Raw genomic sequence first — 27,539 nt, 5'->3', positions numbered from 1 at the left:
TGTTTAGAAATATTTGGTTCTAGCCAGATATGAACTGACAGGTTTTGCTTTGATAAAATAGTCATAGACACTAAACATTTTATTAACAGGGCAATATACTGCAAATCATATTAAGATCAACTTAAATATAGTCAGCAGTGTAAACTGAATTTGTTAGTGTTGTAAAATGTTGAATGAGTTTTATAACTGCCTCTAGCAACATGTAATACCATATCTTTATGTGAAATGCTCTTCAAATTGTATTTACAGTAGAAATAACATTTAATAGTTCTAATTTGTTCTGCATATACTATTCATCAAAGTCAAATTATTTTAAGTAATTTTAAATCTCAATACCATTTTTTATTTCTTTTCTCTGGTGCTTGAGTTTATATTGCACTGAATTACTTTGGAAGATAAAGTAATAGTAGAATTTACTGGAGAACAATAGTCTTGTCTTGAAAATGTACACACTTGTCTCAGCAAAGGAAAATCTGATCTGTTTTTAGATATGCATGCTTTGCTAAGGAGATATGACAAATTAATACCCTACCCACTTGAAAACCATTGGGAAGAGCTAATGTGGAACCTGAACAGGAAAAAAGGTTTCATTGAATGCTGTGAAGGAGTACATGAGAGTTTGAAGAACTCATTTTGGAGTACGTAGAAAAGTATTAGAGATTATTTCAAATTTCCTGGCATTTTGGCAAAACGGGAGGCATCGATCCACTGGTTCCCTCTGCTGAGAGGCTGAGTGTGTCCTGGGAGAAGGCAGAGACTGCATTGTTTATGGAAGAAACGATTTTTATGGAAATACAATTTTGACATCAGGCCTGGATTTCAAGGGCAGAAGACTTACAGGGATGGAATTCCCAAGGGAAGAGGCTGGGATGAGGTTCTGGTGCTTCCTGAGCTCTGAGCCTGGAGGCCTCAGTCTGGCAGTGCTCAAGAGAGGCCCTCAAGGAGAGAAGAATGTGACAATTCACTGGCTTGTAAGTTACTGGTTAAATTATGGTGAGAAGGTTCTGTGCTAAATTTGGCACTGGATTCAATAAAAAAAATTAAGATAACAAACATAGAACTTTTTTTTTAAACCAGGAATGGCCAATGTGCAGTTTGTGTAATGGTGTTAAGCTTACAGAAGAATTTATTTGTAGGGAAAACTGTGCTGATGCAAATGTCTACATTGCAAATGTAGACAGAGCCTGAGTAGTACTTCCCATGCATAAAACAAAGAGGTAGGATTGCTTCATTTTCACAGAAAACATAAGAAAACTTTACAGAGCCGATAAACGACACAAAAGAAACCAGTTTGCAGAAGGAGGTCCTTCCTTATTAAAATACAAGGGAAATTTCAACCAGTGGAAAGCAGTGGAGCTGAAATGGATGTATAATGCTTGACAAAGGATTTTGGATGGATTACACAAGAACCTGGAGCTCGCTGCTCTAAGGGAGCTGTCACTGCTGCTTGAGAGCCTTTCAGATGGGCAGCTTGGGTGTCTGCAGTCCCTGGCATCTCTGCTCCACGTCCCCGGGAGCACTCTGGAGGCTTTCATAGGTGGTTTCTCCCTCTTTATCACCCACATTCTGTCCGTGTGCTCTGGCCTTTCGGGAGCAGTGTCTGCTCGGTGCCGTGTCACCTCCGGTAGGCGCCTACAGAGGGGCTCGGCTAAGGAGGACTTTGTGTCACTCAAAGTCGCACAACACTACCATCCTGTTGCTTATTCAGACATTTCCCGAGCCTCGTTCCGCACGTCCTCGGAGGCTCCCCTGTCCCCGGCGGAGCTTTGGCGGCGCTGGCTGCCCCGGGGATGCCCTGCCTCTCCCGGCGTGCCGGGGATGCTCCCGCGGGATGCTCCGGGCGGGGCCTGTCCTGGCCGCCGCCCCCGGCCCGGCCCGGCCCGGCCCGGCCGCTGCTCCGCTGCCGGCGGCGGGAGGGCCCTGGCGGCGCTCGGCGGCACCGGAGCGGGTAAGGAGCGGGCACGGGGCGGCTCTGCCGGGGGAGCCGGGCCCGAGCAGCGGGGCGCGGGCGGGACCCCGTCCCAAGTGGAATTTTCCCGGTAGCTGAGGCGCAGCCACGAAGTTCTGGCTTGAAACGGGCCGGTGGATGGGGCTCTTTTGTTTTGCTGTAAGAACATGATACATTTAACAAAAATATGTGGCTTCTTTTCCTTTTTAAATTTCCTTCTTTTTTTCCATCCTTTCCTTTCCTTTCCTTTCCTTTCCTTTCCTTTCCTTTCCTTTCCTTTCCTTTCCTTTCCTTTCCTTTCCTTTCCTTTCCTTTCCCCTTTCCCCTTTCCCCTTTCCCCTTTCCCCTTTCCCCTTTCCCCTTTCCCCTTTCCCCTTTCCCCTTTCCCCTTTCCCCTTTCCCCTTTCCCCTTTCCCCTTTCCCCTTTCCCCTTTCCCCTTCTTTCCTCTTTCCTCCTCTTTCCTTCCTCTTCCTTTCCTCTTCTTTTCTTCAAGAGGAGGTGGGGGAAATGGGATGGTTTTGCCCAGGGGTACCCGGGGCTTTGAATCACGGCGGAAATCGGGAGGTTTTGGGTGCCTTGCATCCTAGGGGATCACGTTTCCAAGACTTTTGTCCTGTTAAGGAGGAGACTGAGGCAAGCGAGGAGTGTTTTTATTTAATAGTCGAAGTGAATTGAATTCCTGGAGCCTTTCTCATGTTCTCTCGTGTTTCGGCCGATGATGTTCAAGTATGCTCGAAGGGTCACGGTGTTCGGAAGCGCTGCTGCAGAAATCTCTGCCATAAATGCAGCCGGGGCCGCAGGGCTTGGGGAAAACACACGGAGCGGATGCAGAGGATGTGCTGCACAGGACTGGGATGTTTAAAATGCAGTGACCATTTGTGCCCCTAGTGCAGACCCCGGGGATGGAGCTTCAAGGATAGTGTAAATGAGAAGAAAAAAAATAAAAGAATTAGAAAATGTCCCCTTTCTGGCTTTAGCTAAAAGCTCTCCGAAGGGGGAGCTTTGCAATAGGGTTTTTTTAAAGGTGTAGCTGTTCTGATACCGGTGGCAAACAAGTGTGCTGAGAAAACTGCTGACTAAGCTGTTTTACGGACCCAAGCGAGAGTTACAAAATTCTGTGCTTCCCCAGTGGTTTTTTTCTGTGAGGTGGAGAAACCCCGACTGATTTCTCTGCAAACAGGACTTGTCTTTTTTTGGGCCGAGTGGTAATGACTGACTGGGGAGGAGGGAACAGAAGTTTTGGAGCCTGAGGCTTTTAAACATGAGCTGTTCATTTTGGTGTTAACTCGCTTTGCCCTGTCTGGGGATTGGGACTCTTCTGTTGCTGTGAAAGAAGGAAAAGCAGTAGCTGAAGACAACACTTTCTGTTTCCTGATTTGTTCAGTGGGAGAAAATGCTGTCAGGAAAGATTAGCTGCCTTCTTGCCTCTGTGTGTGAGTGGAGAACTCAGCGCTGTGCTCTGTAATCAGTTGTGGCTGAGTTTAGGAGTAATTTGCACAACAGGGAGCGTGGCCAGAGATTGTGTTTGCCTGATGTTGGAGCTGTACATCACACCCCTGGGAAAACCTGCCCCAAGGCAGGTACGAGGTCCTTGCTTCATGCCAGGCTTCAATTGTTTTCCTTCTCCCTCATGAATATGTAACAAGTTATTCAAAAGTTCAAAAGTTATTGGGGTTTGTAAACCCCAAAGTTTAAACTTAATGGGACAGCTTGTTGGTGATGTCTGGATAGTGAGGTAATGTAGGTTTGTAAATTAATCTCTGTGTGTGGATGTTAACTCCAACATGGAAACAGAGATGTATTATCCTGGGCAGTGTTTGAGTTTGTGTTTGGGTAAACAAGATCCCTCTAGTCCACCACTCCTTTTCTTCTGGTTTTGATTGGTATAAATATAAGCTGACGTCTTCTGCCTCAGGAAAAAAGGCTGCCCACGTGTCTGTCTTAAAAGGCTTTTGGAGAGGAACCCAAGTGAGGCTTTTTTTGGTGTCTGTGTTAAGAGTTACACTTTCTGACATGACTGTCATCAGTTGTTATTAAAAATACTTGTATCCAAATAAACAAGGACTTAATTGGCACATCTCCTCAGTGCTACTATTCCTGTAAGGCCTTAAAGCAGGGAGAAGGGGAGTATTCCACAGCTGAGGTGAGAGCTGTTCTGTCAGAAAATGTTCCTGACAGCTGTCAGACGGTACTTTTCATGTTTAGAAGACCTCTACAAATCTTCTGTCATGGGTTATACTCCAGGAAGGTATTGCCATGTGTTTGTTGGGCACTAAAGCATGAAACAGTTTTACAGATAGATATAAAAACTGACTAAGAACTGAAACTAAATTTAAAGAAAAGGGACTATTATGTTGTTCAGTGATTTTCCTAAATACAGTATTTCTGTTAGCTTCCCTACCTTTTATTACTCACTCTGAGATTAGTGGCAAGAGTTTTTAAGTGTTCTGTGTGTCCTTTGTTGCATTTCATCCCTCCCTCCCTTCCCTTGGACACTGCAAACACTAGCAGAGGACCAGGCTTAAACTTCTTTCTGACCACAGCCAGCTTAATATTTTGATATGTGATCTGAGTGCCAAAGTATTCAGGCTTTATTTTGTTTTTTAAATCCAAATAGCTGCTTAATCCTAAAAAAAAAAAAAAAAAAAAAAAGAAAAAAAGAAAAAAAAAAGCTGTTGCTATTCCAGAAGTGGGACAGCCACCCATAACTGCATTTCTGCTGCTTCTTAGTTCATTATAAATCTCTGCCCAAAGGGAGAAGAGAGGGAGAGGTTTGGGATGTTCAAGTACTTGCCAGAGCCCTGTGCAGAGCTGCTGTGACTAGAGCACTTCTGTGGGACGTGCATGCATTCCTGATAATAACATGTTTCCTAAACACAGTTAAAAATTGCTTCAGTAGATGCAGTAACATTCCATTAACTTAGTGACCTGCAGAAGTACTGCAAATAAAAATAGATTTATTTTGGTGTCTCTTCTAGGCCAGAGCTTTTTTTTTTTTTTTTTTTTTTTTTTAATTAAAAGAACCCAACAAACCTTCTGTACAGAAAGATGTTAGCTGGTGTCCATAAACAGTTTACATAATTCCCTTCTGTCCCTTGGCTCTCCAAAGTCTGGCTATGGAGTGTAAGCTCTGCCATCAGTGTGGTGATGCTGAGGAGGAGTGTGGTTCAGAGGATGAAGTAGGACTAGCCCAGGGGACTGGATGTGAGTGGGCCCTGTGGGAGCTGTGTTGTACACATGACAGGACAGTGAGGTGAATTAAATATCATTTACCTATCTTCTCTGTGCAGATAATGGGAAGAAATTAAGTGCAACAGCACAGATCAAAAAACAACTACCAGCTTAAAAAAAATTAAGGGTCACAGGTTTGCAGGGAGCACTTGCTAACACTAAAAAAACAAAGAAGTTTTCACAATACACTGCTATGTGTAACTGTTTTGCTTTGGGAAGATGCAATCGTGTCTTGCAGTAACCTCTAGCACACAAGTGATGTGTCTTAGAAGGCACTGTGATATCAAGAAAGGACTAGAATAAAAACACTGAGTAGTTAATATTGATTTCATCAGGTTTTTTTGTTATTTCTTCTAGGAAAAATAAGCTTTCTTCTGTTAAAGATGTTCACTAAAACATAGAGAACCATTTTGTGGTTCTCAAGATTTAATCCAGCTCTAATTTGAGCTAGTAAAACTGTTCCTACTGGCTTTGATAGCAGACTGTGTCTTCCTGAGGGTTTTCCTGGCCATCCCATTTGCCAGCAAATGGGGCATGAGCAAGGGTCCACCCTGCCCTGCCTTCTTGTTCCCAGCCTGGAGCCCAAAGATGCACAGAACCACGGGCCACTGGAGGTGTGTTAGTTCTCCCAAACTGGGACAGTTTGTCACCTGCTGAGATGGGGAATCTGCCCAGCAAACAGGAAAACACTGGATGGAACTCTGCTGGGTGTCATCTGCAGGAGCTGACTGAGAAGTTAGGACTGATGTCCCCAGGAAAGATGCTCAGACTTGTGTTGAGTACTGCTGTTTGCTGTTCTTACAGATATGCCAGAGATAAGTGCGGTTTTTATCGCTTTGGTTACGTTGAAAGGGAAGACAAACAGGTTCTAAGTGTACCCATATACGGCTCGTCTTTAGGTATCCTTCTTTAGAATTATGCAGAGTTCGTGGTGTGATGTAAGATGTTATTTCATCTTCCTGAAACAAAATAGTTACATGGAGCTGTGGCTTGGGAAAACTGGTTTTAATGTTAAAAAGTGTTTGTTGCAAGCCTGTGATCCTTGTATGTTTTGTAGCTGGAGGCTGATTTTTGCCTGACTTCTTTCTCCATGCTGTTATATTCACTGGTTCATGTGTTCTGTAAGGTGTCTAGATCTGGGCTGAGTCACAGCAGGTAGTGCAGGACCTGATGAAAGAAACCTTACAGTTCCCCTCAGGTGAGAGAGGTGGCCCATGGGGTAAGAGGACCTCTGCTGCTTTTTGCAGCTTCAGCTCTGCCTTCCAGTATCCTTCCCATTATCACTTGAACTGGATCTCTATTTAAGTGTCTTTTTTGAAAATTTATTTTTTGATTATTATTTTTAGTTTATTCTATTTAGTTGATGTCATCTCATTCTGAAAGTTATGTCCCTGATAACAAGCTCTGCAGAAAAATCCTTGAGAGGAATGACGGTGCAGATCCCAGGTGGCTGTGTGGCTGTGATTTGTAAAAATCTCTCAATCTCTTTAGGAAATACCTTTGGTTTGTCTCCATAAAATTATACAGACACTTCCAGTAAAATGTCTCTAGAATTTTCTGCCTTGATTCCTACTCCCCAGTAAGAAAACAGTGAAGGACAAGGCTGATGTGACTCACCCGTGGTGATGTGACTGCTGGAGCAGGGGGAGGGAGGGTGTGGGAATCATGGCTCACTGTGTATGGGAAGACTGGTCAAAGCTGATGCTGTTGCACACAGGACCAGTCATGCATGATGTTTTGTTGTCTTTTCAAGGCAGCTTTGGAGTGACTTCACATCTGAGTGTTAGGGAAGGACTCCCAGAATGGATCTGCGCACGAAAATGAGCATTTTTATAGTGTGTAACAGCAAAGATGGAAATTGTTTTGAGTAGCTGTGCTAAATTTTCACATACAGTGGAAGATCCTCACCATCCAACCTCCTCCTCTTGTCAGAGAGAAGAAGAGCTACTTCTCTGGGGAGGATCCACTTGAGCCGCAGCTGAGCAGGCTTGAGCAGTCACCAGAGACATGACTCTGGCTGCTCTTGTTTCACTTTCCATTTGGGAGCTTCCCATAGGTTTTCCCTCCTGTGTGAATCTCATATTGGCTCACAGCCTTTTAAAGCAGAAGGTGTGACCCTGAGAGGCAGAGGAGTTGGGATTTTCCAGGCCTCCATGGTGCAGTGCCTGCAGGATCCCTCCCCGGCTGCATTCCGGATGCTCTCCCGGTGCGCAGGGACCGGCAATGCTGTCACCATCGGTCCTGCCCTGCTGGTGGGGATCCCCCCACACCCCAAACCCTGTGACATCAGCCTCACTAGAGAGCTTTTCAGCCTCTGCCCAACCCTTTTCCCTGTCAAGGAAAGTAAGTGCTGTCTCTGCTTGGGAATTGTGATAGGTTGTGTTGATAGCTGTAAATATGTCAATTTTTTCAAGCTTGTGCCTTCAAACACCCAGCCTCCTGATTTGTACCCTCCCTGTGACTGAGGCAGGAGCAAACAACAGCGAGAGGTGTTTGCAAGAGCTGGCCCTGCCTTTGCTCTGGGACATGCACACTGTCAAAAGCTAAAAACTTTAATTCCTCCAGCTCTCGGGGCCAAGAGTAAGGAATTCCAAATTAAACAGATTAGCTGCAAGCTCTGAACTTCTCCCAGCTGTGCCTATGCCCCAGAGAGCAAGCAATATAAATATAAGGTCACATTGCACTTAGAAGTTGGTGTATTTTTGACTATTACACCAGTTCCTTATTTTCTAAAATGAGTAATGCAGTTGAGGCTTAATCCATATTCCAAATGTAAGAAAATGCCAAGAAATTCCTATTTCCCATCAGCTGTGGCTTTTGCTTATGTTTATTTCAGAAGTATAGACCAGATAATTTTTTATGTGTATCTAGGATAGAAAAAACAGAGTTAAATAGAAGTGCAGCCACATGTACTATCAAAGTAAAATTTGAGGTAAATCATCATAAATCAAGCAGTATTTTATGTAGAAGTTATGCTTCAAGGTTTTTTTTTTGCAGAGTTAAGTAATAACCAAAACAGTGACACAAAGAATATGGCTGTAAAACACAGAGATAAATCTGCCATGTTTTACTTGGATATCACAAAGGCTTAGAAACATTTAGGGCGTTTTATGTACCATATGTGCTTTATTGCTTAAACTGCAGAGAATTTGTACTTCCCTGCAAGACTATTGCACTCTGTGGCAAAATGCTTGAAGAATAGTCTGGGTGTTTGTACAAAGAACAGCAACAACTCATGGTGGTGTTATGGGACAGCTTCACCACAGCATGCACAGGGTGCAGAGCTTTGCATTAAATTTCTATATGGCCTGTATGCAACAGACAACCTTGCTCCTGGAAATAAAATTGACGTGTAGTAGAGTATGGGGTCCATAGGTTTTCTGCAAGGGTGGAAATAAAATGACCAGTCACTGTCCACAAACAGAACAACTCATGTGAAGAGCTCAGCTTATTTGGAAGGGATTATTTAACTCTTTTGTCACTCTGTATGTAGATAAATCTGGAGGTTTTTTTGAGCTTGGAGCAAGTAATGAGGTTGGTGTTTACCCAGTACAGCCCCACTGAACAAGTGGCCCACACAAGGTACATGCCTGGGTATTACATAGAGAATTTGCTTAAAGGATGTGTAGTTTAACAGTCTGGAGCTGCAATGGCCTCTGGAACTGGAAAGGCAATAAAGAATGTACTTAGAAAATTATGCTTCTCTGTGTGTTGGGAGTGTGAGTACTGTCTATTAAACACTGCATTTACTTGCTTTATGCTTTGTAGAAGGGAGCTGTTTCCCTGAGGTTCCTCATTAGCTGACCCCGTGCTCCTCCAATATTTTTAAAGAGGACCATTGTGTTTGAACAGAAGGGGACATGCTTGAGGGTTTTAATTGGTGCCAAATTTTAGGGAAGACCCCTGAGAGTGAGATGTGCAGGGGGTCCAGTCGTGCACTGCGCTGGTTCAGTGCTGCTGCTGTGAGAGAGGTGACAGAAGGCCGTGCTGTCAGCATGGTGGGGACATTGCTGATGACATGCCAGCATCCTCAGCTCACTGAGGACCCAGGTGCATCTGGATTAAAGGTCCAAAGCCAACACCTTGAGTTGCACCTTAGAGTGAGTTGGGAGCTATTATTAGTGCTCAGTGTAGGAAGAGGTGACAATATCCCCCGGCAAGGCATGAAAGTTGAGCCGTATTTTTGTTGCAGATTTGATCAGGGATTTCTGAAGCAACGAAGTGATAGCTACAGCCTATGAAATCTTTCAATAATAGGATAGGATTTCTCTTCCTCCCATCCTCAAGGTATTAAAATGAAGAAATTAAGCTGCAATGTCTGCTCATTAAATGCTGAGGGACTGTGTTAATCTGATAAATGCAAAGATTGTTTCCAGCCAGAAGAGGATGAATTGAAATGAGATGCAACTTTTGGGTTCACTGGAATTAATGCACCTAGGATCAACTGCTATTTCAGCCAGCTTTTTTTATTGGCAGTTTCAATATTCTAAAAATGGTATTTCCTGCCTCATATCTGAACAAGATACCACATGTGCTTGTAATTTAAATGTCACAGGCCACATAACATGAGTGTGATCAATGGTATCTTGTATAATTTTCCTTTTACTCTAAGCATTTGGGTTACATTTATGTGGGTCCCATGGGAGACCATTCCTTTTTGGAGGAAAAAAACATCAATCCTGCAGCCTGAACTTTATTTTGATTTCAAGGAAGAGCGTCCCAGTTCATAGAAAGGAATTTGGAGCACGGTTTAGGACAAAACTGAAATTGAAAGCATTACTTTATTGCATTGTATTGATGTAAAAGAACCAGAGAACAAGTGATATAAAGCAGCATAAGACTGATTTTTTAAGTTGTTTTTTTTTTTTTAAATGAGTGGTGCTGTCCTTAACACACAAGAGGGTGCATTTCCTTTTATTAGCATGATATTATTCAATCAGCTTGTAAAAATCCATTTGGGCTTTTTTTTCTCCATTCCTAGTAGTTATTTTTGGGATCAGTGAGCTACAGTAGGGGAACCACTATCTATTTAAACACTTTTGCATGTGTGTTTTTGTTATCATCAGCATCTTTTTTTCTTTTTAAAACTCCCACGTAAATGCAACAGCAACAAGAGGTGACAGGTACAGCCTCTGACAGGTACACCAAGGGTATTGTGACTGCAGAGGAAAACATTTTTTCCTACTTTTTTCCATCTGGGAAAGTGGTTTTCTTCATTGACACTTACTGACTGAAGTTATATGTTTGGCAGGTGGAGTTCAAACATCTTTTTGTTTTGAGGAGAAAAAAAATCCGAACCAAACCTGCCAAATAATCTGCAGCATCGCATTTTAAAAAGGGAATAGTAACAGACGTTGGGGGAAAAAAACACCCCAAACATCTGGGAATAATAAAAGACACTGAAAAATTTAATTTCTAACAAGAAAGGGAAACAGTCTGCAAATGTGTTCTTTATTGTAAACACCCGATTTTTTGATTTCTTTTCCATTGGTTCATCTCAGTGTTGTGTGATTTGCCCCTTGAGCATGGCTGTGGTCACACTGGAGGGTTGTGGCAGCATCCCCAGAGCCCCTCCCCAGAGAAAGGCTTCTCTCCCATCCACAGCGTGTGTTTTTTTTCCTCTCTGGCCATCCCTTATCTCTTGTAAATGCCAGAGGAGTTTTTACCAGCAGCCTTTGAGGCTGTTTCCTTATGTTCTCTTGCCTAGCAGGCTGCCCCAGTGTTCCGGCTGTTCCAGGAAAAAGCCACGCCCCGAGTCAGCATCACATTAGCTGCTCTTAACAAATGAGGCTTTGAGAAAAGGGCTGAAAACTTTGAAACTTCAGCTCTAGAAATAATTAATGCTGAAAGAGCCATGGTGGCAACCAGAGGGAGAGGAGGAGAAGGGTGTGATATGGGAGGAAAAAATGATGACCAAGTCAGAGACCAAATAGCAGTGATTTTTCTTTCCATTGCTGCACTTCATGATGAAGTGATTGTGTGGGTGAAGGACACACTGGTAGTTGTGTGTGTCTGAGCTATGATAATAATTTGTAGTTGTTTGCTCCTTTTCTCTCTCTCTTTCTGTAAGTGGTGATTAGAGTGCTTATGAAATAACTAGCATAGTGCAAATATTTTTCTGAACAAAAAGGTCGAGAGTTCAAAAACTAATGAAGGATCAGAGTCCTCCTCTGTTGAGAGCTCTCTGTTGCTCAGCCTCAGAGTAAGCAGACTATGCCATGATTTATGGCATTTTCTTACTGGCTACAAACTGCCCCAGAAATAATGGAGTAACGATAAAAATAAAGACATGTAGCACGAGTTTCACTTGGCTGTACTGTAGCATGTCTAGAAGTGAACTGTTCTCTAAATGTTACAGATAAAGAATGGCTTTTATGGTTATGTGATTCTGTAGTGCTGTGCAATTAAACAGCCTGACTGTGGCTGGTTGTGCACCAAGGGCAATAGCTCTAAGTCATCATTAGCTGACCTTAATTAACGGAGTAATGTACATGCAGGTGGTTTTTGTCTATGTGAACTCCGCCTTCCTTGCGCTTTCAGGCAAACGTGAATGTGTTCTGACAGAACAAGAGTAACTTTCTGTCAAAGCAGGGATGTTTGGATGTGCCCCCGTGGTGTTTCATTGTACTCGATTCCTCCTCAAGCATTGGCAATTTTTTGCTTGCTCCCTCATCAGGCAGGAGCAGTGGGGAGGAAAAACTTTGGGGACAACACGCCCTGCATAAGGATGCAATGAGCATTTAAATTTTAGCACACAATTTAGAACCATGAAGGCAAGATTAATGATTTACTGGTTGCAGTCCTGCTCTGAGGACATCCAGCTGAGCCCTTTACCAAAGACACTTTGTTTGATGAAGTGGAGTTTATTAATTGGTTTAAAGACCTGTCCTTTTTCCAGGCCACCAGCCAATTCAGTGCTTGGCAGATGTGAGTGTTGTTACTTGGCCTTGACTTATGTTTCATCAGCGTTTTGTCTGTGGTGGAGGCTTGCAGTCTGCTCCTCTGCAGGAATTCACTGCTCATCCTTAGGGCTAATTTCTTGCTTAAAACCGTAATGCCTTTCCAGTGCTTCCTTATACCCAGTCTCCAAGAGTCTAAGCCTGGGTTGAAGGAACTGATGTAAAGAGATTCCTGCCCAGGTCTGGCAGGCATCCAGGTTTTTGCCCTGATGGCAGCAGCAAGTGTACCTTTGCCATCAGCACTGAGTTGCTACAGCTTTTCATCAAAAAATGAATCGCGTCTCTCCCTCTTGATTCTGTTTTTAGAAACAGCTACACCATTCTTAGTAAAATGCTGGGTTTTTTTGATGGGAGAAGGAGGGGAAACCTTACCCAGAGCAGATGCCCAGTATGGAAAGTCTCTGTCCATTTTAGAAATGATGCATAAGCTGTATATGTCTTATAGTATGAAGCTGAAAGTATTATTCAAGCAGTCCTGTACTGCTGTGGGGCATTCTGCTCTCTCTGATTGAGAGGCTCTGTACACTAGATGCTCCGAACAGCTCGTAGAGCTTAGAACTCCCTTCAATCCCCAACCTGGGAGAGCAGTGGGGATTCATGGGCAGTTTATCTGTTTCTACACAGATTATACATGTAAAACAAAATACACTGGATTTGTGAACTGCTTGCAAATTTGAGCTTTGTGTGATTTGAGTTTGATCTGAATCATGTTTGTTGTTTGTTCATAGATGGCTTGTGGGTGATGTGCTGTGCAAGTGCCTCAAGTTTCTCTTGAAAGATGTGTTCCCCAAATCCAGCAAACTGGGTCACCTTTGATGATGAGCCTCTCTTCCAGTCACCTCAGAAACTGGCTGACAGTCAGAGTGGCTGCAAACCGAATGGCCTTAAGCTCAACCTGTCCAGCGTTCATGAGTCTTCAAGCAGGTCCTCCTCTACAGGCAGCACTCCACTCTCATCTCCTGTAGTTGATTTCTACCTAAGTCCCGGACCACCCAGCAACTCTCCACTTACTACACCGACCAGAGACTACCCCTGCATTTCAAAGTCTGGGATTCACATGCTTTATCCCATCCCTGAGTGGCCCTCAAACGCTAACCATCCTCCATCCGCTGGGATTTGCTCATCCCTGGCCTCGCAGAAACTGAGCAGCCTTCCTTTGAACCCCTCACCTAATGACCATCCAGGTAAGACTTTGGTCTCCAAATCTGCAGATGAAGGAAGCCCTAACCCACCAGGAAGCTGCGAGGAGCTGGCTCCAGGACACTTCCCATACTTCCACAGCGACTGTGCTTTTTCCAGTCCATTCTGGAAGGAAGGCTCCTCCCTCAGCGTGTTGCCAGCTAATGTTAGCGCGCACAGGAAGGACAAAGTGCTTGACAGGAGCGGGTGTCATCCTAGAGACAAAGAAACGTGTCATGATCAGAAAAGCCTTAACCAGGGCTCTTTCAGTTACATCTGTGAGAGGCTTGAACACCTGCAAGCTGACAGCTGTGAGGCCATGGAAAACTCACCCATCTCCAGCACCCACGCGTGGCACAAGCTCTCCCCTGCCATCCCACACAGCCTTTTCAGGAGCCAGAAATCGGATGGGTGGCCCTTCATGCTGAGGATTCCTGAAAAGAAGAACATGATGTCATCTCGGCAGTGGGGCCCTATTTACCTGAGCGTCCTGGCTGGAGGGGTGTTGCAGATGTATTACGAAAAGGGCCTGGAGAAACCTTTCAAGGAATTCCAGCTGCAGCCGCAGTGCAAGCTGTCGGAACCCAAACTGGAGAGCTACAATGTCTCAGGAAAAATCCACACTGTGAAGATTGAGTGCGTGTCTTACACAGAGAAGAGGAGGTACCACCCCAAAGTAGAGGTGATCCATGAGCCGGAGGTGGAGCAGATGTTAAAGCTGGGCACCACCGACTACAACGACTTCACCGATTTCCTCGTGACGGTTGAGGAGGAGCTCATGAAACTTCCTGCTGTTTCCAGACAAAAGAGGAATTATGAAGAGCAAGAAATGACTCTGGAAATAGTGGATAACTTTTGGGGGAAAGTCACTAAGGCAGAAGGAAAACTCGTAGAAAGTGCGGTCATCACACACGTTTACTGCTTGTGTTTTGTGAATGGCGGTGCCGAGTGTTTTCTAACCCTGAACGACCTGGAACTCCAGAAGAGGGATGAGCGTTACTTTGAGAAGGAGCAGGAGAAGAAGTGGATCGATATTCTCGAGTGCCATTTCCATAACTGTGTCAAAGCACAGGAATTTGAGCAATCACGGATTATTAAGTTTACACCCCCGGATGCCTGCAGGCTGGAACTGATGCGTTTCAGGACACGCTACAATGGGCAAGACCTTCCCTTTTCTGTGAAGGCTGCAGTGGTGGTTCAGGGGGCATACATTGAACTTCAGGCTTTCATAAACATGTCTTCAACTGCTCAGATCTCAACACGTTTATCCTCTGTGAAATACTGTGAAAATGTTATGATACGCTTTCCTGTTCCCACACAGTGGATCAAAGCGCTTTGGACCATGAACCTCCAAAGGCAGAAGTCCCTAAAAGCAAAAATGAATCGGAGAGCATGCCTTGGGGCTTTGCATGAGGTTGAATCTGATCCTGTAATCCAAGTCTCGGTTGGAACAGCAAAATACGAGAATGCCTACAGGGCCGTGGTGTGGAAGATTGACAGGCTTCCAGATAAAAATTCAAGTAAATAATTTGTGCTATGGGCTTGGGTGTGTGTCTTCACTGGGTTTATACTTGTGTACCTCCATCAGCTGTCGTGGTTTGGGTTTTTATCTGTGGGATGCTGTTGGTAGAATCTGGAGTAATCTTTTAGGAAAAAGAGAATACAGACGTACCGATTTCTTTAAAGCATGTTTTTGTAATTAACTTGACGGAGGCAGATGTACTGTTTTGAGTGTGTGGTATCGTTATCATTCTGAGTAAACCTCTAGTCTTAGTAGTAAGGCTGAGGGAAGGGTTTATGCTTCCCATGCACCAGCTGGGCACTGAGTGGGATGGGGAGCAGAAGTTGGTAAAATGATTTGCCCACCCAATATCACACAGTTAATAGAAAAAGTGGCATTGTCACTGCTGGGTCTTGGCTTTCGAGCATCATTTACGAAATGGTAGGTATGACACAGAACTAGAAGGTGCTGTGGTTAAATTTGCTGTAGGAAGGAAGAAAAAAGGCTGTAGGAACTGTGCTTTTGCAAAGGCTGGGCTCTATTACCTCTTTCATGGGTTTGTGCATTGAGGTTGTACATTCATGGCAATTACTGCACTGACAAAAAATGCCTCCCATTTCTTTCTGGTGGTGGTACTGAAAACTCATAGCAGTAAAAGCAGCTACGTTTTTAATTGCACATGTGGAAGTAGTTAATTGACTTTAATTTAAAGGAGAAAGTATGAATTTTTGAAGAAAAACAAAATACAAATATTTGGGTTTAAAATTACAATTTTTAGTCATGTTGCCAGTACCTTTCTAAAGACATAGTAAAAATTCATGAAGAATACAGTATCCTGCTTCCAGTTCTGTAGAGTGAAGGCATTTGATCCTTTGCTTGATCCTTTGCATTATGTGTACCTGAAGCTTTGGGGATCTGTGTAAGACAAGGGCACCTGTTAAAGCATTCCATGTAAAATATCTATAAAATCTGTACTTTTAAAAAAAAGGGTAAGTGTATGTTACTAACATATGGATTTTCCTAATCTTGTATTATCCTGTCTGGGCTAACTGCCTCTTTAGAATGACCAGAAAAGGTTTTATCTTCTTAAGTTCCTGTTTCAGGCATTCTACTACTAAGCCAGGACTAATGGTGGGGAAAGAGCAATGATAGAGAGGGAAGTGAAGGGCATGGGCTGGGGAGACTGGAAAATGGACAGGGAGGGCAGAGGAGTTGATGGAGAGATGTAAGAGAATGAGAAGGCAGAAGATGATTCTTCAGTTCTTCAAAATCTCTGTCCTGTGCTCCAGGTTTCAGAGATTTACACCAAGTTGCTATGACCCAAGTGTTTTCCCAAGGCTTACAGGACCCTTTGGGTAGATTGTAGTATTCTTTGCTGTTTAATGTAGGTTTGCTTCTGTAAAATCAAGTCAGCAGTTTAGGTGATTTTAAAGATTATAAATCTTCTGAATTTCCTGCAGCTCTTTCACCTGAAGATTTGATGTGCACAATCAACTTCAGATTTAAGTTATTTGAAAAAAAGAACTGTTTTTTTTTTTAGGCATTCCACAGCTTTACATTATTTTCTACCAGTAGCTTAAACTTTTGACTTTTGAATAATTCCTGTAGCTGAGATCTGCAGAAACATTTGTCTCTGTGAAATGTTCATGCGTTTGAAAAAACATTTTAGTAGTAATATTGCCCAGTCAAATTTTAAACCTCTTTATCAAGTGTTCTGTACACAGTTAAGAGTTTAAAAATAGAGTTGTCCCAAGGCATGCCAAACGTCTGGAGACAGTCAAACTAATAGAAATATGTAAACTTTCATAATATGTTTACCGCAGGCAGAAAAATATGCTGAGGATTTTGCTTTCAAAAAGCCTTTGTCCAAGGCTTCTTAAAAAAAAAAAAAAGGAAGGGAGAAGGAAAGGTTGCCTACAGTTTTATTGTAGCTCCATTTATAGACATTGAAATATGTTAATATTCACTGGATTCTACTAAAGTGTTTTCTTTGAAAAGTGCTGGCCAAGTGAAGTCAGTAGGAGCTGCAAGAAATACCAGACTTTCAAAAGCTGTCTCTACCTATTCAGATACATAGATGTTGCATTTGAAGTCAGAATTTTAACATTATTTTTTTAAAAAGAAAAAAAGGAAAAAAGCAATAGGCTTTGAAGGGCTGATCCAGTGAAATTTCTGAAAATTGAGTCTATGTTTGTGAAACTGGGGCTTTGTGTAAGGAAATGCAGAACTTGTTATGATTTTTGCACGGTACTGGGGCTGGACTTTGCAGTGGGGAAGCTGTGTCAGCTGCTCCCCAGGGAGTTCCCAGGGAGCAAGGGAGACACTAAACTGCAAAGCACTGTGTTTTAATCACTTGCTGTGTAAATTTGAGCCCAGTGATTTTTCCTGCTAGGAAAAATTCCTCCATCCTCGAACCATTGTGTAAAGCAACAGCTCTTCAGCTGATTATTTCTTCTTTCATTCTGCATCATGGAGCCACACTGAGGAAGCAGGGACTGAACAGCAGAGCAAATTGGAGCTTGAGGAGGTTATGGCTGCTGGCAGCCTTGTTACTGCCTTTAGCATCTGTGCAGGGACTCTGCTGTGGGAGGTGATGTGGTTCCCAGGAACCAACAGGTGCTGCTTTTCTTTTTTTGCTAAACTGCCCAGGTAGAAACTCAAGGCCATGGCTTTGTCAGGTGTGCTCCCTCCCTGCCCAGCCACCTCCTCCTGGCAGTGGCACCAGTGTGAGCTGGTGCTTGGTGGTGGTACTGTCCCACTCCTGTACTTCCTATGCACTTCTCCCAGCCACTTGGATAAATGTACCCACTTAGACATAGTTGAGGGAGTTATTAACTTCTAACAACCCTAACTTTTGCAAATCTGTTCTTAGTAATTGTTTATGTTTTCATGTTCAAAGTAAGAGTTTTAGAACTGGACCTAGTTTGGCAAAAATAGAATTATTTCATAACTAAGATAATCAGTACATTATTTTGGCTTTAATTGCTTTGCTTCACGAGCCTTTGTCAGATCAAGGTTGCTTGAATGCTACTTACACAGGTGAAAAAGGGCTAAACAGTGTTAGTAAGTGCAACGTTAAATTATTAATTGCTTTTGAAACACTATATGAATGCTAAATGATATTTGGAATCTAGTTTCACAGTTTAATTGATCTTTTGTTTGTTTTGGCTTTTTTGTTGGTATTCATGGGAGACAGAGAGCAAGAGTTTGGAATGTTTTTAAGGAAACAAGAGCCAGATTTTCAGATTAGGGCAGACTAAAATCTCTCAATTCACAGGAGTCTTAACAAGTTGCATAGACACCTAAACTGCAGGGTTTCTGTCTCATAGGTTAGGTAGTAAAAGATCAGTAATCTCCCCAAATCTTTTCCTGACTCTTCCGAGTGTTTGATTTCATCAGTCCAGGTGGTCATGTCTCAACAGTGCCTGATGGGACACATTTTGGATAGCTGAACTTGAAAATGTCATCTTGAATATGTCAGGGCTCTGAATATGTCACCTTAGCACACTGTGCCTACTCCAACTCACCTGTCTTTCCACAGCACCACCTTTTCTCTCCTTCTGGCCAACACCTGTTTTTTTCAGCATTACAGTTTCTTTTGCAAACAGATCTTCTACACACAGCCTCTCCCTCTTCTTCTGACTCCAGTGCAACAGAAGGCCTGGGAAGCAGTGGTTTCATGGAGCAGAGATGACAAGAACAGCTCAGTTTTAGCTGAAAACTAAGGGGATGGTCACAGTCTTCCAAAATTCTGGTCAGTCACTTTGTTGTCTGACAGTTGATGGGAAGAAGTTGCTCTACACTCCTAGCAGAGCCCAGCAGTGGCAGAACTTCTCCAAAAGTGAAGGGGTGAGTACCTCCCTTTGGCATTGGTGTTGGTGCAAGAGACAGATGGGCTGGGGGTAACACAGTGTTTCAGGAATAGGCAAAAAGGTCCAATGGAGGCTGCTCCAGAGGACCCAAGGCAGTATCCTTATCCAAATCCCAAAGCTGTTGTCTCTGCCTTTGCAGGTTACCACCTAAGGAAAAGGAAGCACCCCAGAATTCACTGCATCCCAACACCAAGACCACCTCATGGCTGTAGGTCAGCTGGAATATGAACCCAGAGGTTTCTTTGGATGGTCCTCTTGAATCACAACTATGCCATGTCTAGCAGGAAAACCTTCAACAGCCAAACCAATCCAGCAACAGCCCAAGAGGTATGCCTCATCTGTGCCTGGACTCAAGTGGGTGTCTGTTATCCAACATTTACCATCTGATATGTGCCCAGGAAAATTCCAAGCAGTGATTATTTCTGGATTCCATTTCTCAGAAGACAAAATAAGTTGCTAAACAATTCCCATTGCTATTTGTTTCCTCATAGGTCTCCCTCCCACAAAAAACCCCCAGGAAGATTCTGAATTTGATCTCCAAAAGCCCTTAGATCTATGCTGGTGGCCTTCTACCCCAAATTAACTACAAGCAACAAACCCTTTTTTCTCAGATCTTTGATTAACCACAGCTGCAGAGGCAGAGAGTGCCTTTTCCCTGGCCAAGACATGCCATGCCATCTTGGTGCTGAAATTCCTGCTGTCCTCTCCAGGATCCTTCACTTGTGGCTGGCACTGTGCAGTCTGTGCAGCAAAGCACAAAGAGCAGGTCAAGTAAGTGTCTTGCTAAGCTGCATCCTGGCACCACCAAGGTCCTGAGAGCCAAAAGTTCAGATGGGATGACAACTTGCAGTGTGGCTCTGGAACAGGATGTTCCTTGTGGTGTCCTTTTCCTGGGATGATGGAGGATTCAAGGATGGAGAGGCCCCCATCAACAAAGGCTCATTCCACTGTGTCCAGGCAGTCTGGAAGAGGGACTGTGGACCATGAGAGTGTCAGTGCAGCAGAAATGGGCTTGGACACAGCAAGAGGTGACCAGCAGCAGATCATGGACAAAGCTCACATCACAGAGGTGCAGAGATCTGCCTGTCCCTGTGTACATGAGTGATGGAACACCATCTCCTCCTCACACTTGTTCCGTGCTCCTGTTTAATTCTCAAGACATTGGCAGGTGGCTGTAATCCTTATTTTGGACTTTGTTCCCTCCATTTCCATAATAAAATCCCTGATGTTACAGCTCTATTGTTTCTGTGTTTTGTGTTATTGTCCTGAGACTTCAGCTGCATGTTGCATGCCCCTGGCATGGCACTCCTTGCAAACTGGGGATGTTTGTGCTCAAGTATCTTGCAGGACCCTCTCCTGAGGTGTGTCCAGAGGTCCGTGTAATGTTACAGGGAAAACCTGCAGCACAACCCAGCCCAAGGCCTCTAGGAGCAATGAAGATGCAGCTTTTTTGTTTATTTTTGCCATACAAAATGCCTGTGAGCTTGTGGATGTGGAATATTAGCATGATTTTTCCCATGGGATGGATAAAGCTCAGTTTATATTTACTCCATCTTCAGTGTTTCCTTCTTTCTGATATGAAATTGATTCCTGTCACTGGAGGAAGCCAGTGCATAAAGAATGGGACATTTTTTCCTGAACTTCGAGATTCCATTCAGTGTAATGGATGAAAACCAAATACACACTGCCAGCTTCCCTTTGACAAAATACAGGCAATCCTTTCTCTTCTTTTTTTTTTTTTCTCCTCTTTTTTTTTTTCCCTGCCTGCAGCCAAAGCATAGTTAGTTGTCTATGCAGATGATTAAAATCCTGGAGAGAAGGAGAAATGCAGGATTGCTACGTTTTGCCCTGAAGAATTTGGAGAGGATTCTTTTCATTTTATTAAATTGTATTATTCTGCTTTCACACACATAGTCTGCTGACTCCAGTTGCTTTGGGAAGCAGGTTTTCACCTTGGTGTTCCTTTGTGCCAGAAGACCTTGCCCTTATCATTGCCACATGTAAAAAATGCTGAAGCAAATGATCCTTAGGATCATCCCTAGGATGATTAAAGTAATTCAGAATATGCTGCACAAATCCTTTATGACTCTGCTTTATAAAATCACAGTTATTTTAGAAGTACTTTTTTTTTTTTAAGAAATGGGATATGTTCTTTCCCAAACTAGCTAGGGACTCAAGGTAGCCTTTATCCTGGCAGGTGGGATGTATCTTGTTTGAGCAGCACTCTGAGCTGCACCTTTATCTTCCTGCCATGGACATATTGTAATAAATGATAGTACACAAGATAGCTGTACTACTTGAAATAAGCACTGCAGTAAAATTTCTACAGCAGATAGATCTGGAAAGGGGATTATTGGACACAGGGCAGCATCTCTGCCTTGGCTACACTGGGATCTTCTAGTTTTTTTCTGTGAAAGTAAGAAATGCATTTTTAAGGGAAAAATGAGATTCCATCAAATAGTTTGAATTTAGTAACAAAGCCCTACATTTGTAATTTCTCTCAATGAGAAGCTGAAAGGATCTGGTAAATCTTGTGTAAATTAATTTGTAAAATTGCAACGAGTGTGACAAGTGTGCTGAAGCAGAAAGAAAATGAACAAGGGTCCATCTTATGCCCAAGTAGCAAAAGTTTATAGATAGAAAAACCTTGTATCATAACAACAGCTCAATGTTTATAAGAGGTAAAGCTGTGCCCTTTTGCTATGAGATGAATCTAAATAAAGAAAAGATAATTTGCTAATGCTGTGTTGGATTTCTTTTTCTTTTCCAAGGTTTGGATCATCCACACAGCCTGTCTTACAAACTGGAACTGGGATCAGACCAGGAGATACCATCTGACTGGTACCCATTTGCTACTGTCCAGTTTGTTATTCATGATACCTGTGCCTCGGGAACAGAAGTGAAGTCCCTGGGCATAGAGAGTGATCTGCAGCCCCAGAAACATGTGGTTCAGAAAGCTTTTTACAATTGCCAGGTATGCTCAGGGCTATGCTTTCCATGTTTTCCTCCTCCTCTCCCTCCCTGCTCCCTCATACAGTATTTGAAAAGCAAATGTGCTTTGTATTCTTGCACTTACATTTGATAATGACTTTGAGCAAAAGGATCATTAAATAATAATTCCTTTTCTGATCAAAGATGAGGCTGAAAAGTAGAACTGTGAATGCAACTTTTTTTTCCTCAGTTGAGCTATTTTTGGGAGTAGTGGTTTTGAAATCCGTTGGGTCTGGAAATATTTTGATTTTGTGTCAAAGCTTTTTTCCATGCTGTTGCTGCAGTTCACGCTTCTGGTGTCCAATTATTTGCTAATTCTACCTGCTGCTTTTTGTTTTCTACCTACAGGTTGAAATTGAAAAGAAGTGGATTAGGCTTGATGGAGAAGACCCAGATAAGGCTGGCAACTGCCTAATGCAATGAAAGAGAACAGGAGACACTGTCATAGGATATTAGTAGGAATCAATTTGCATAGGAAATTCTATTGTTAGAATAAGAGCAGTGACCTAGTTTAGGGTAAATATGGTCATTGAATTTTTTTTAGTGCTTATGGGTTTGAGTCTGCAAATCAGTAGTCATTTGACTGGCCTGCATTCAAGTAAACTTCCTGTCATGGGAGTCCTGGTATGAGTAAAGGTCTCCCTGTCAGAGAGGCAGGATGTGAGCACTTCATTGACTGGTTCTAATGTGTTATTTTCCTGTTGTGTATCTGTGACTTGGGAATGATCTCATACTCTGTATTGAAACCTAATGGCTCTACTCAAAGGGTTCATGTCACTTGGACATATAATATTTGGTAATAAAAACTTCCAGAGTGCTTATGATCTGTCAGCACCTGTGTAAGGTCCAGAAGGACCAATTACATTTTTTAGTGCTGTTTGAAAACTGAAGTCCCTCATGTTTTGGCCCACCTTGATGTATGTGAGCAGAACAAGTCCAAATAATATTCTCAATAAGAGCCTTAAGTAAGGGGTTGAAAATTGGGTGATTTCTTTGGGAAAAAGGGTCCTCTGCAATAATACTCTTCATTCTCCTGTGGCTGCAACTGTCTCCTCCTCTGCACTTTATAGGTTTACTTAAAGTAATCTCTTGGGGAAAAAAAAATAGCAGATGTGATTGAAGTTTCTGTGCCAGTATTAGACAGTTCCATTTCACTACTGTAGCAAGTGAGATAAGGGGTGGATTCTCAGTGAATGTAAATCAGTCCAGACCCATTTCATCTGATGCGGCTTGGAGAATTTACACTAGAGGAGGTTTCTCCCCACAAGCTGGAAAAAAGACTGGTTGCTGCTGTTTGCTCTGTCTCCTTTGGGATGCAAGTTCCAGATGTTGGTAAGGAAACTGCAGGAGTTATGGCTTTGAGTAAATTTCAAAACATGCATGGAAAGGGAGATGTTTTCATGCTCCTGGCTCTAAAGGCATTTTCCATGGGGAAATAATGCAGGAATGGGCTGTCACAAGAGACATGAAGCTGTGATGCTTCACTGGGCAGCCTGAGCCACTAATCACTAATGTCAGTGTGTTAACTGTGTTTTCAACAAACAATTGGCCTTTAGGGAAAGGTTCTAATACTCCCCTTCAGCCATTATCCCCTTTGTCATTTTCTGCAGGCTGCAATTCCAGGTCTGAAGAAATATGATAAATTTAAAAAATACTCTTTTTTTTTTTCTTTTTTTTTTCTTTTTTTTTTTTGGCCTGCAGTTTTCTTAAAATTAGCCTTACTTCAAACTAAAATTAGTAGAGAACAAAAATATAGTAATGCACTGCCTCACTTTATATTTTATACAGCTTGTAACTGTTTATATGAACACTGTGTAAAAATACAGATAAATGGTGTTCCCCAGCAGTAGAAATATGTGGGATATACACCAAGAAAATTACCAGTCTGAGGAAACAGAAGACCATAATATGAACCTAGTTCATCACAATAAACTTTTCCCCCCCATCCAGAAGCTGAGAATGAAATGGGTAATAGATTCCATAGTAAGTCCTGAGGGCAGGTTTTTTATGGGTATTGCATTGCCAAAGCCCCAAGTAGACTATTATGGTATTTGGGCTTCTCGATATATCCCTTTTTATTAGCTGATTATATTGTTCTAAATCTAAGAAAGCATTGGACTATAGTAGTGATCCAAATATGTCTCAGCTGTTGCATCTTCCATCTGTGTTTTGACTTGAGAAGCCATTAGCACCTTCAAGTCATATTTGGTGTGTTTCATTAATATTTCATTTTGGTTTATATTCTGCTCAGCTGAACTAAGTGGCACAGTGTTGCCACCTGGGCAAAGTGTTTATACTTGGCAACTTGGTAAGCTCTGCAGTTTGCTGAAGTCTCACATGGTTGTACTACAGCTAAAATATTTATTAACCTCTTTGCTCAGTGAGGTAGAGGAAGCAAAATATGCATTGCAATTACCTGCAGTTATCTTTGTCTGAGGCTGGCTTGTTCTGATGGGCAGTGAACAGCTAATTCAGTAAACCTACTAACAGTGATTTCTCTCCGAAGTCTCTGTCATCCAGCTGGCCCCTCTTTTTCTATTTTTAAGAAAGAGGAACCTGAATATCTCCATTCCACCTCTTTCATCTTAGGATCTCCATTCACAGCACTCACCTCCTGGGCACTGGGTACCTGGTGGTGTTACAGTCCTGCAGAAGCTGTGGCTGCTTTTCTGCTCTCAGGTTTCTGCTGTGTCTCAGGGTATGTTCAAGGAGCCTGTGTTGCGTTGGCCCTTCAAGATACAAACTACTGTTTGCAGTGAGTAGCTTAAATAAAGAATGACTACCTTACAAGTCACCATTCCTACTAGAGAGCTGTGTTAAGGTGTTACGGTGCAAATGATCATTCAGACTTACTGAACTCAGTAACATAAAAAGGTAAAGATACAGCTTTATATGTGTTGCAAACCCCTGGATTTTCATCTGACGCTTGCAAGACTCATGATTAACTTTAATCAGAATTGAATCAAGGTAATAGGAAATTAATTCCACAGAAATACTGCTACACTGAAAGAAAGTTATTCTGTTTAATACATGACTTTCAGTTTAAACCTGACAATTAGTGCAGCCTAAGGTTGAATAATTACTCTGTTCGGTCTCACACTGATATTTGTATGCTTTGATGTCAGAATATTTAAAAATAGGCTGCAGTTTAATGAAATAAAATTTGGGTTATCTGACTTTTTTCCCCTCCATCAAATTTGAACTTCCTATTATATTGCAACATGCCCAGCCAGAAATAACCAGGCTTCTCCTTTCTTCTGTGCTGTTTTGAGCATAACTTACTAAACAAATATTATTAACTCTAAGACTCATTGCTAGCATTTTACATGAATATTACAGCAGCTGATACTGAATGGGCTCTGAATTCTTTAGAAATCTGGGCTACAAGTAGTCTAATTGTAATTTTGGGAAGGGGAATGGAGATGAAGAACATTTGCTATAAGTTGTTGGGATGCATAAGCTGTGTCCAGCTAGCAGGACTGGAGCTTTAGATAACCCATGAGGTTTTGGCATGGTGTGAGGAACCAGGTTTCACACGTGTCTGGTCTCTGCTTCCCACAGTGAGCGCCTGCAGTCACTGAAATGCTTCCAAGTGTCTGGGTCACTAAAGAAACTGACATTTCATTAACATTTACTTCAGGGCAATGTTTAGGTGTTATCTCTGTTTCCTTCACAAAGGACCAGCAGTGTTTGGGAGATTTTATATTTAAAACAGAAATCAATGAGAACAACTATTTTTGTAGTGTGTTTGCCTTACTTACAAAGTGTATTTTCTAAAACTGACAAACTTTATCTTTGCATTCATCTTTCCCATATTAATTGTATTACTACAAGTAAATGGTAGTTGATGTAATTTTGAATTCAAACACCCATTGAAGTCAGTGGAAGTCTTTTAACTGACAAAATGGGATCTGCATCAAAGTCACTAAGAATAAAAGAGAGGCAAAAAAGAAGAAGAAAGGAGTAGTGGTAATGGTCTGTAGATGCTTTTTTATGTCAGTAAGAAACCTGCAATGCCTGCTTATTCCAACCAGAAGAAAGCACAAAGGTAGGAAAAGAGGTGTTACTGGATGCCACAGCTGAAGCTTTGCAGTGACTGGGAGCAATGGTTCTGTTGCTCCTGGGCAGAAACTCTCAAGAAATGACGATGATGATGCACTCCATTGAACTTGATACCAAGCCACTGTCATCCTTATGCTCCTTGATTTGTTTTCTTCCAGATTCTGTATTAATTGTCCAAAAGTATTTTACATCTGAACACATGTTTTCACGTGTTACTTTTGGTTGTGTTTATTTTACCTGGCAGACTTCTTTGCTGTGGTACTGGTGTCCATATTTCTATTTTGCATTTATTTGTCTTTTTGTTACTTAACACAGTAACTAACTGCTGCAGTTAGTAGTTCTTAGCAATAATTTTGATAACTCTGAAGCACTGCTGTTACTCCTAATGGAAACTATAATTTTATTTGGGTCTTTTGTCAGTATAAGTGCAAAGAGATCATGCTGATAATCTTGTAATAACATTTTGTAGATTGCATATTGATTAAAAAAATAAAGTTGTATTTCAAACTAGCAGTTTCTTGTCCCCTCACTAGAAATTTATCAAGCTAGTTTTGAATTTATTATAATTAACTGGTTGATCTTGATCATCAGGTATTGCAGCTCATTAGAAAGAACAGTTCTAGTCTGTGAATGGGGAATATCGCTCAGATAAAGCTGTTTGCAGAAAGCTCAGTGATGCACTATATCACTTTTATCATAGAATGGTTTGGGGTGGAAGGGACCTTGAAGATTATCTAGTTTCAGTCCCCCTGCCATGTGCAGGGACAATATTCCCTTGGCCAGGTTGTGCAAAGTCCCAGCCAACTGTGAACACTTCCAGGGGTGGGGCATCCACAGCTTCTCTGGGCAACCTGTGCCAGTGCTTCACCATCCTCAAAGTAAATAATTTATAATCCAAACCTGCACTCTTTCAATTCAAAACTATTCTTCCTTGTCCTATCACTAATTGTAACTGCTTTTTGTAGCCCCCTTTAGGCACTAGAAGGTGCTGTAAGGTCTCCCTGGAACCTTTTTCTTCTCCAAGCAGAACAGCCCCAGCTCGGTTCGGCTGTCTTCACAGGAGAGGTGCTCCAGCCCTCTGAGCATCTCCGTGGCCACACTCTGAACTCACTCCAGCAGATCCATGTCTGTCTCGTCTTGGGGGCTCCAGAGCTGGATGCAGCACTCTGGGGGGGTTCTCACAATGATTTATGGCAGACCCTTGTCTGCCCTATTTCATAGCCGTACTAACCCAAAGAATGCTGTGCTTTTTCCTATTGAGTGCTCCCTCTGGTCTCTCTGGGATATTTGAATATAATGTAGTGACAACTGTTTAAGACTTCCACAAATTTCAAAGCCTGTTCTGTTACTAGGGAAACAGTGAGACCTCTGTGGGGAAATATGGGAATGAGGCAAGAGGTTTATGAGGCAGCATTCAAAGAATGGGCTTAAAGAATAAAGTAACCGTGCCACTTGTCCTATGCCGTGGTGTCTGTAGCAAAGCAATCAGCTATTCTGGGAAACACCAGGAAATAGAGTTACATCCATTTTCACTTCAGTGGTGTGCTATCCTTCAGTGAGTACCTGCAAATGGAAAGCAGGTATCTAGCAAAAGTATAGTTCCCTTACACAGCTTAAATGCTGTGCAATGTTTAAAAGTATCAGTGAACAACATGATTCAGGGACATGAGAAAATGAGATGGCAAATTGCTAGAATATAAGTAAAAACATGAAAACATTTATTTTGAGACAGCTTCCCAGTATTTGCAATGCCTTGTATGTGCTATTTTGTAGCACTGTTCTTTCCTTAGCAAAA

General features: G+C 42.4%; 1 protein-coding gene and 1 long non-coding RNA gene across 3 annotated transcripts; one reads left to right on the top strand and one right to left on the bottom strand.

The window, feature by feature from the left end:
* The first annotated feature begins 1,875 nt into the window (after nucleotides 1–1,875).
* Nucleotides 1,876–26,254, top strand: STON1 (stonin 1). 2 transcript variants are annotated; one of them, XR_015283799.1, is made up of 5 exons: nucleotides 1,903–1,948; nucleotides 12,868–14,838; nucleotides 18,468–18,668; nucleotides 18,831–19,018; nucleotides 19,183–19,924. XR_015283799.1 is itself a non-coding variant. In XM_086878995.1 (4 exons), exons 2-4 carry the CDS (start codon nucleotides 12,918–12,920, stop codon nucleotides 22,103–22,105), a joined length of 2,199 nt encoding a protein of 732 aa, XP_086735121.1. In that variant the 5' UTR covers nucleotides 1,876–1,948; nucleotides 12,868–12,917; the 3' UTR covers nucleotides 22,106–26,254. The 2 variants fall into 2 exon arrangements, 1 of the variants encoding a protein (XP_086735121.1); XM_086878995.1 differs by lacking the exons at nucleotides 18,468–18,668; nucleotides 18,831–19,018; nucleotides 19,183–19,924 and adding exons at nucleotides 21,463–21,665; nucleotides 22,031–26,254 and having other exon boundaries at nucleotides 1,876–1,948.
* Nucleotides 10,611–19,872, bottom strand: LOC147655104 (uncharacterized). The gene is made up of 4 exons (XR_015283800.1): nucleotides 18,347–19,872; nucleotides 15,613–15,734; nucleotides 13,651–13,752; nucleotides 10,611–13,533 (listed from the first exon to the last, which is right to left on the bottom strand). It is a non-coding gene; the product is annotated as an uncharacterized LOC147655104 (long non-coding RNA).
* Nucleotides 26,255–27,539: the final 1,285 nt, after the last annotated feature.

The sequence above is a fragment of the Cyanistes caeruleus genome, chromosome 2, assembly GCF_971803275.1.
Source record: "Cyanistes caeruleus chromosome 2, bCyaCae1.hap1.1, whole genome shotgun sequence".
NCBI lineage: Eukaryota > Metazoa > Chordata > Aves > Passeriformes > Paridae > Cyanistes > Cyanistes caeruleus.
The sequence above is the reverse complement of the archived record's forward strand: the minus strand, read 5'-3'. Positions and strand labels throughout refer to the sequence as shown.

What these genes read in the sequence shown, in the direction of transcription:
- STON1 (XM_086878995.1), top strand. Translation starts at nt 12,918, where the DNA reads ATGTGTTCCCCAAATCCAGCAAACTGGGTCACCTTTGATGATGAGCCT. An exon ending in GCTTCCAGATAAAAATTCAA is followed by an intron (nt 14,839 to 21,462) that starts GTAAATAATTTG and finishes TTCTTTTCCAAG; the next exon opens with GTTTGGATCATCCACACAGC. An exon ending in AAGCTTTTTACAATTGCCAG is followed by an intron (nt 21,666 to 22,030) that starts GTATGCTCAGGG and finishes TTCTACCTACAG; the next exon opens with GTTGAAATTGAAAAGAAGTG.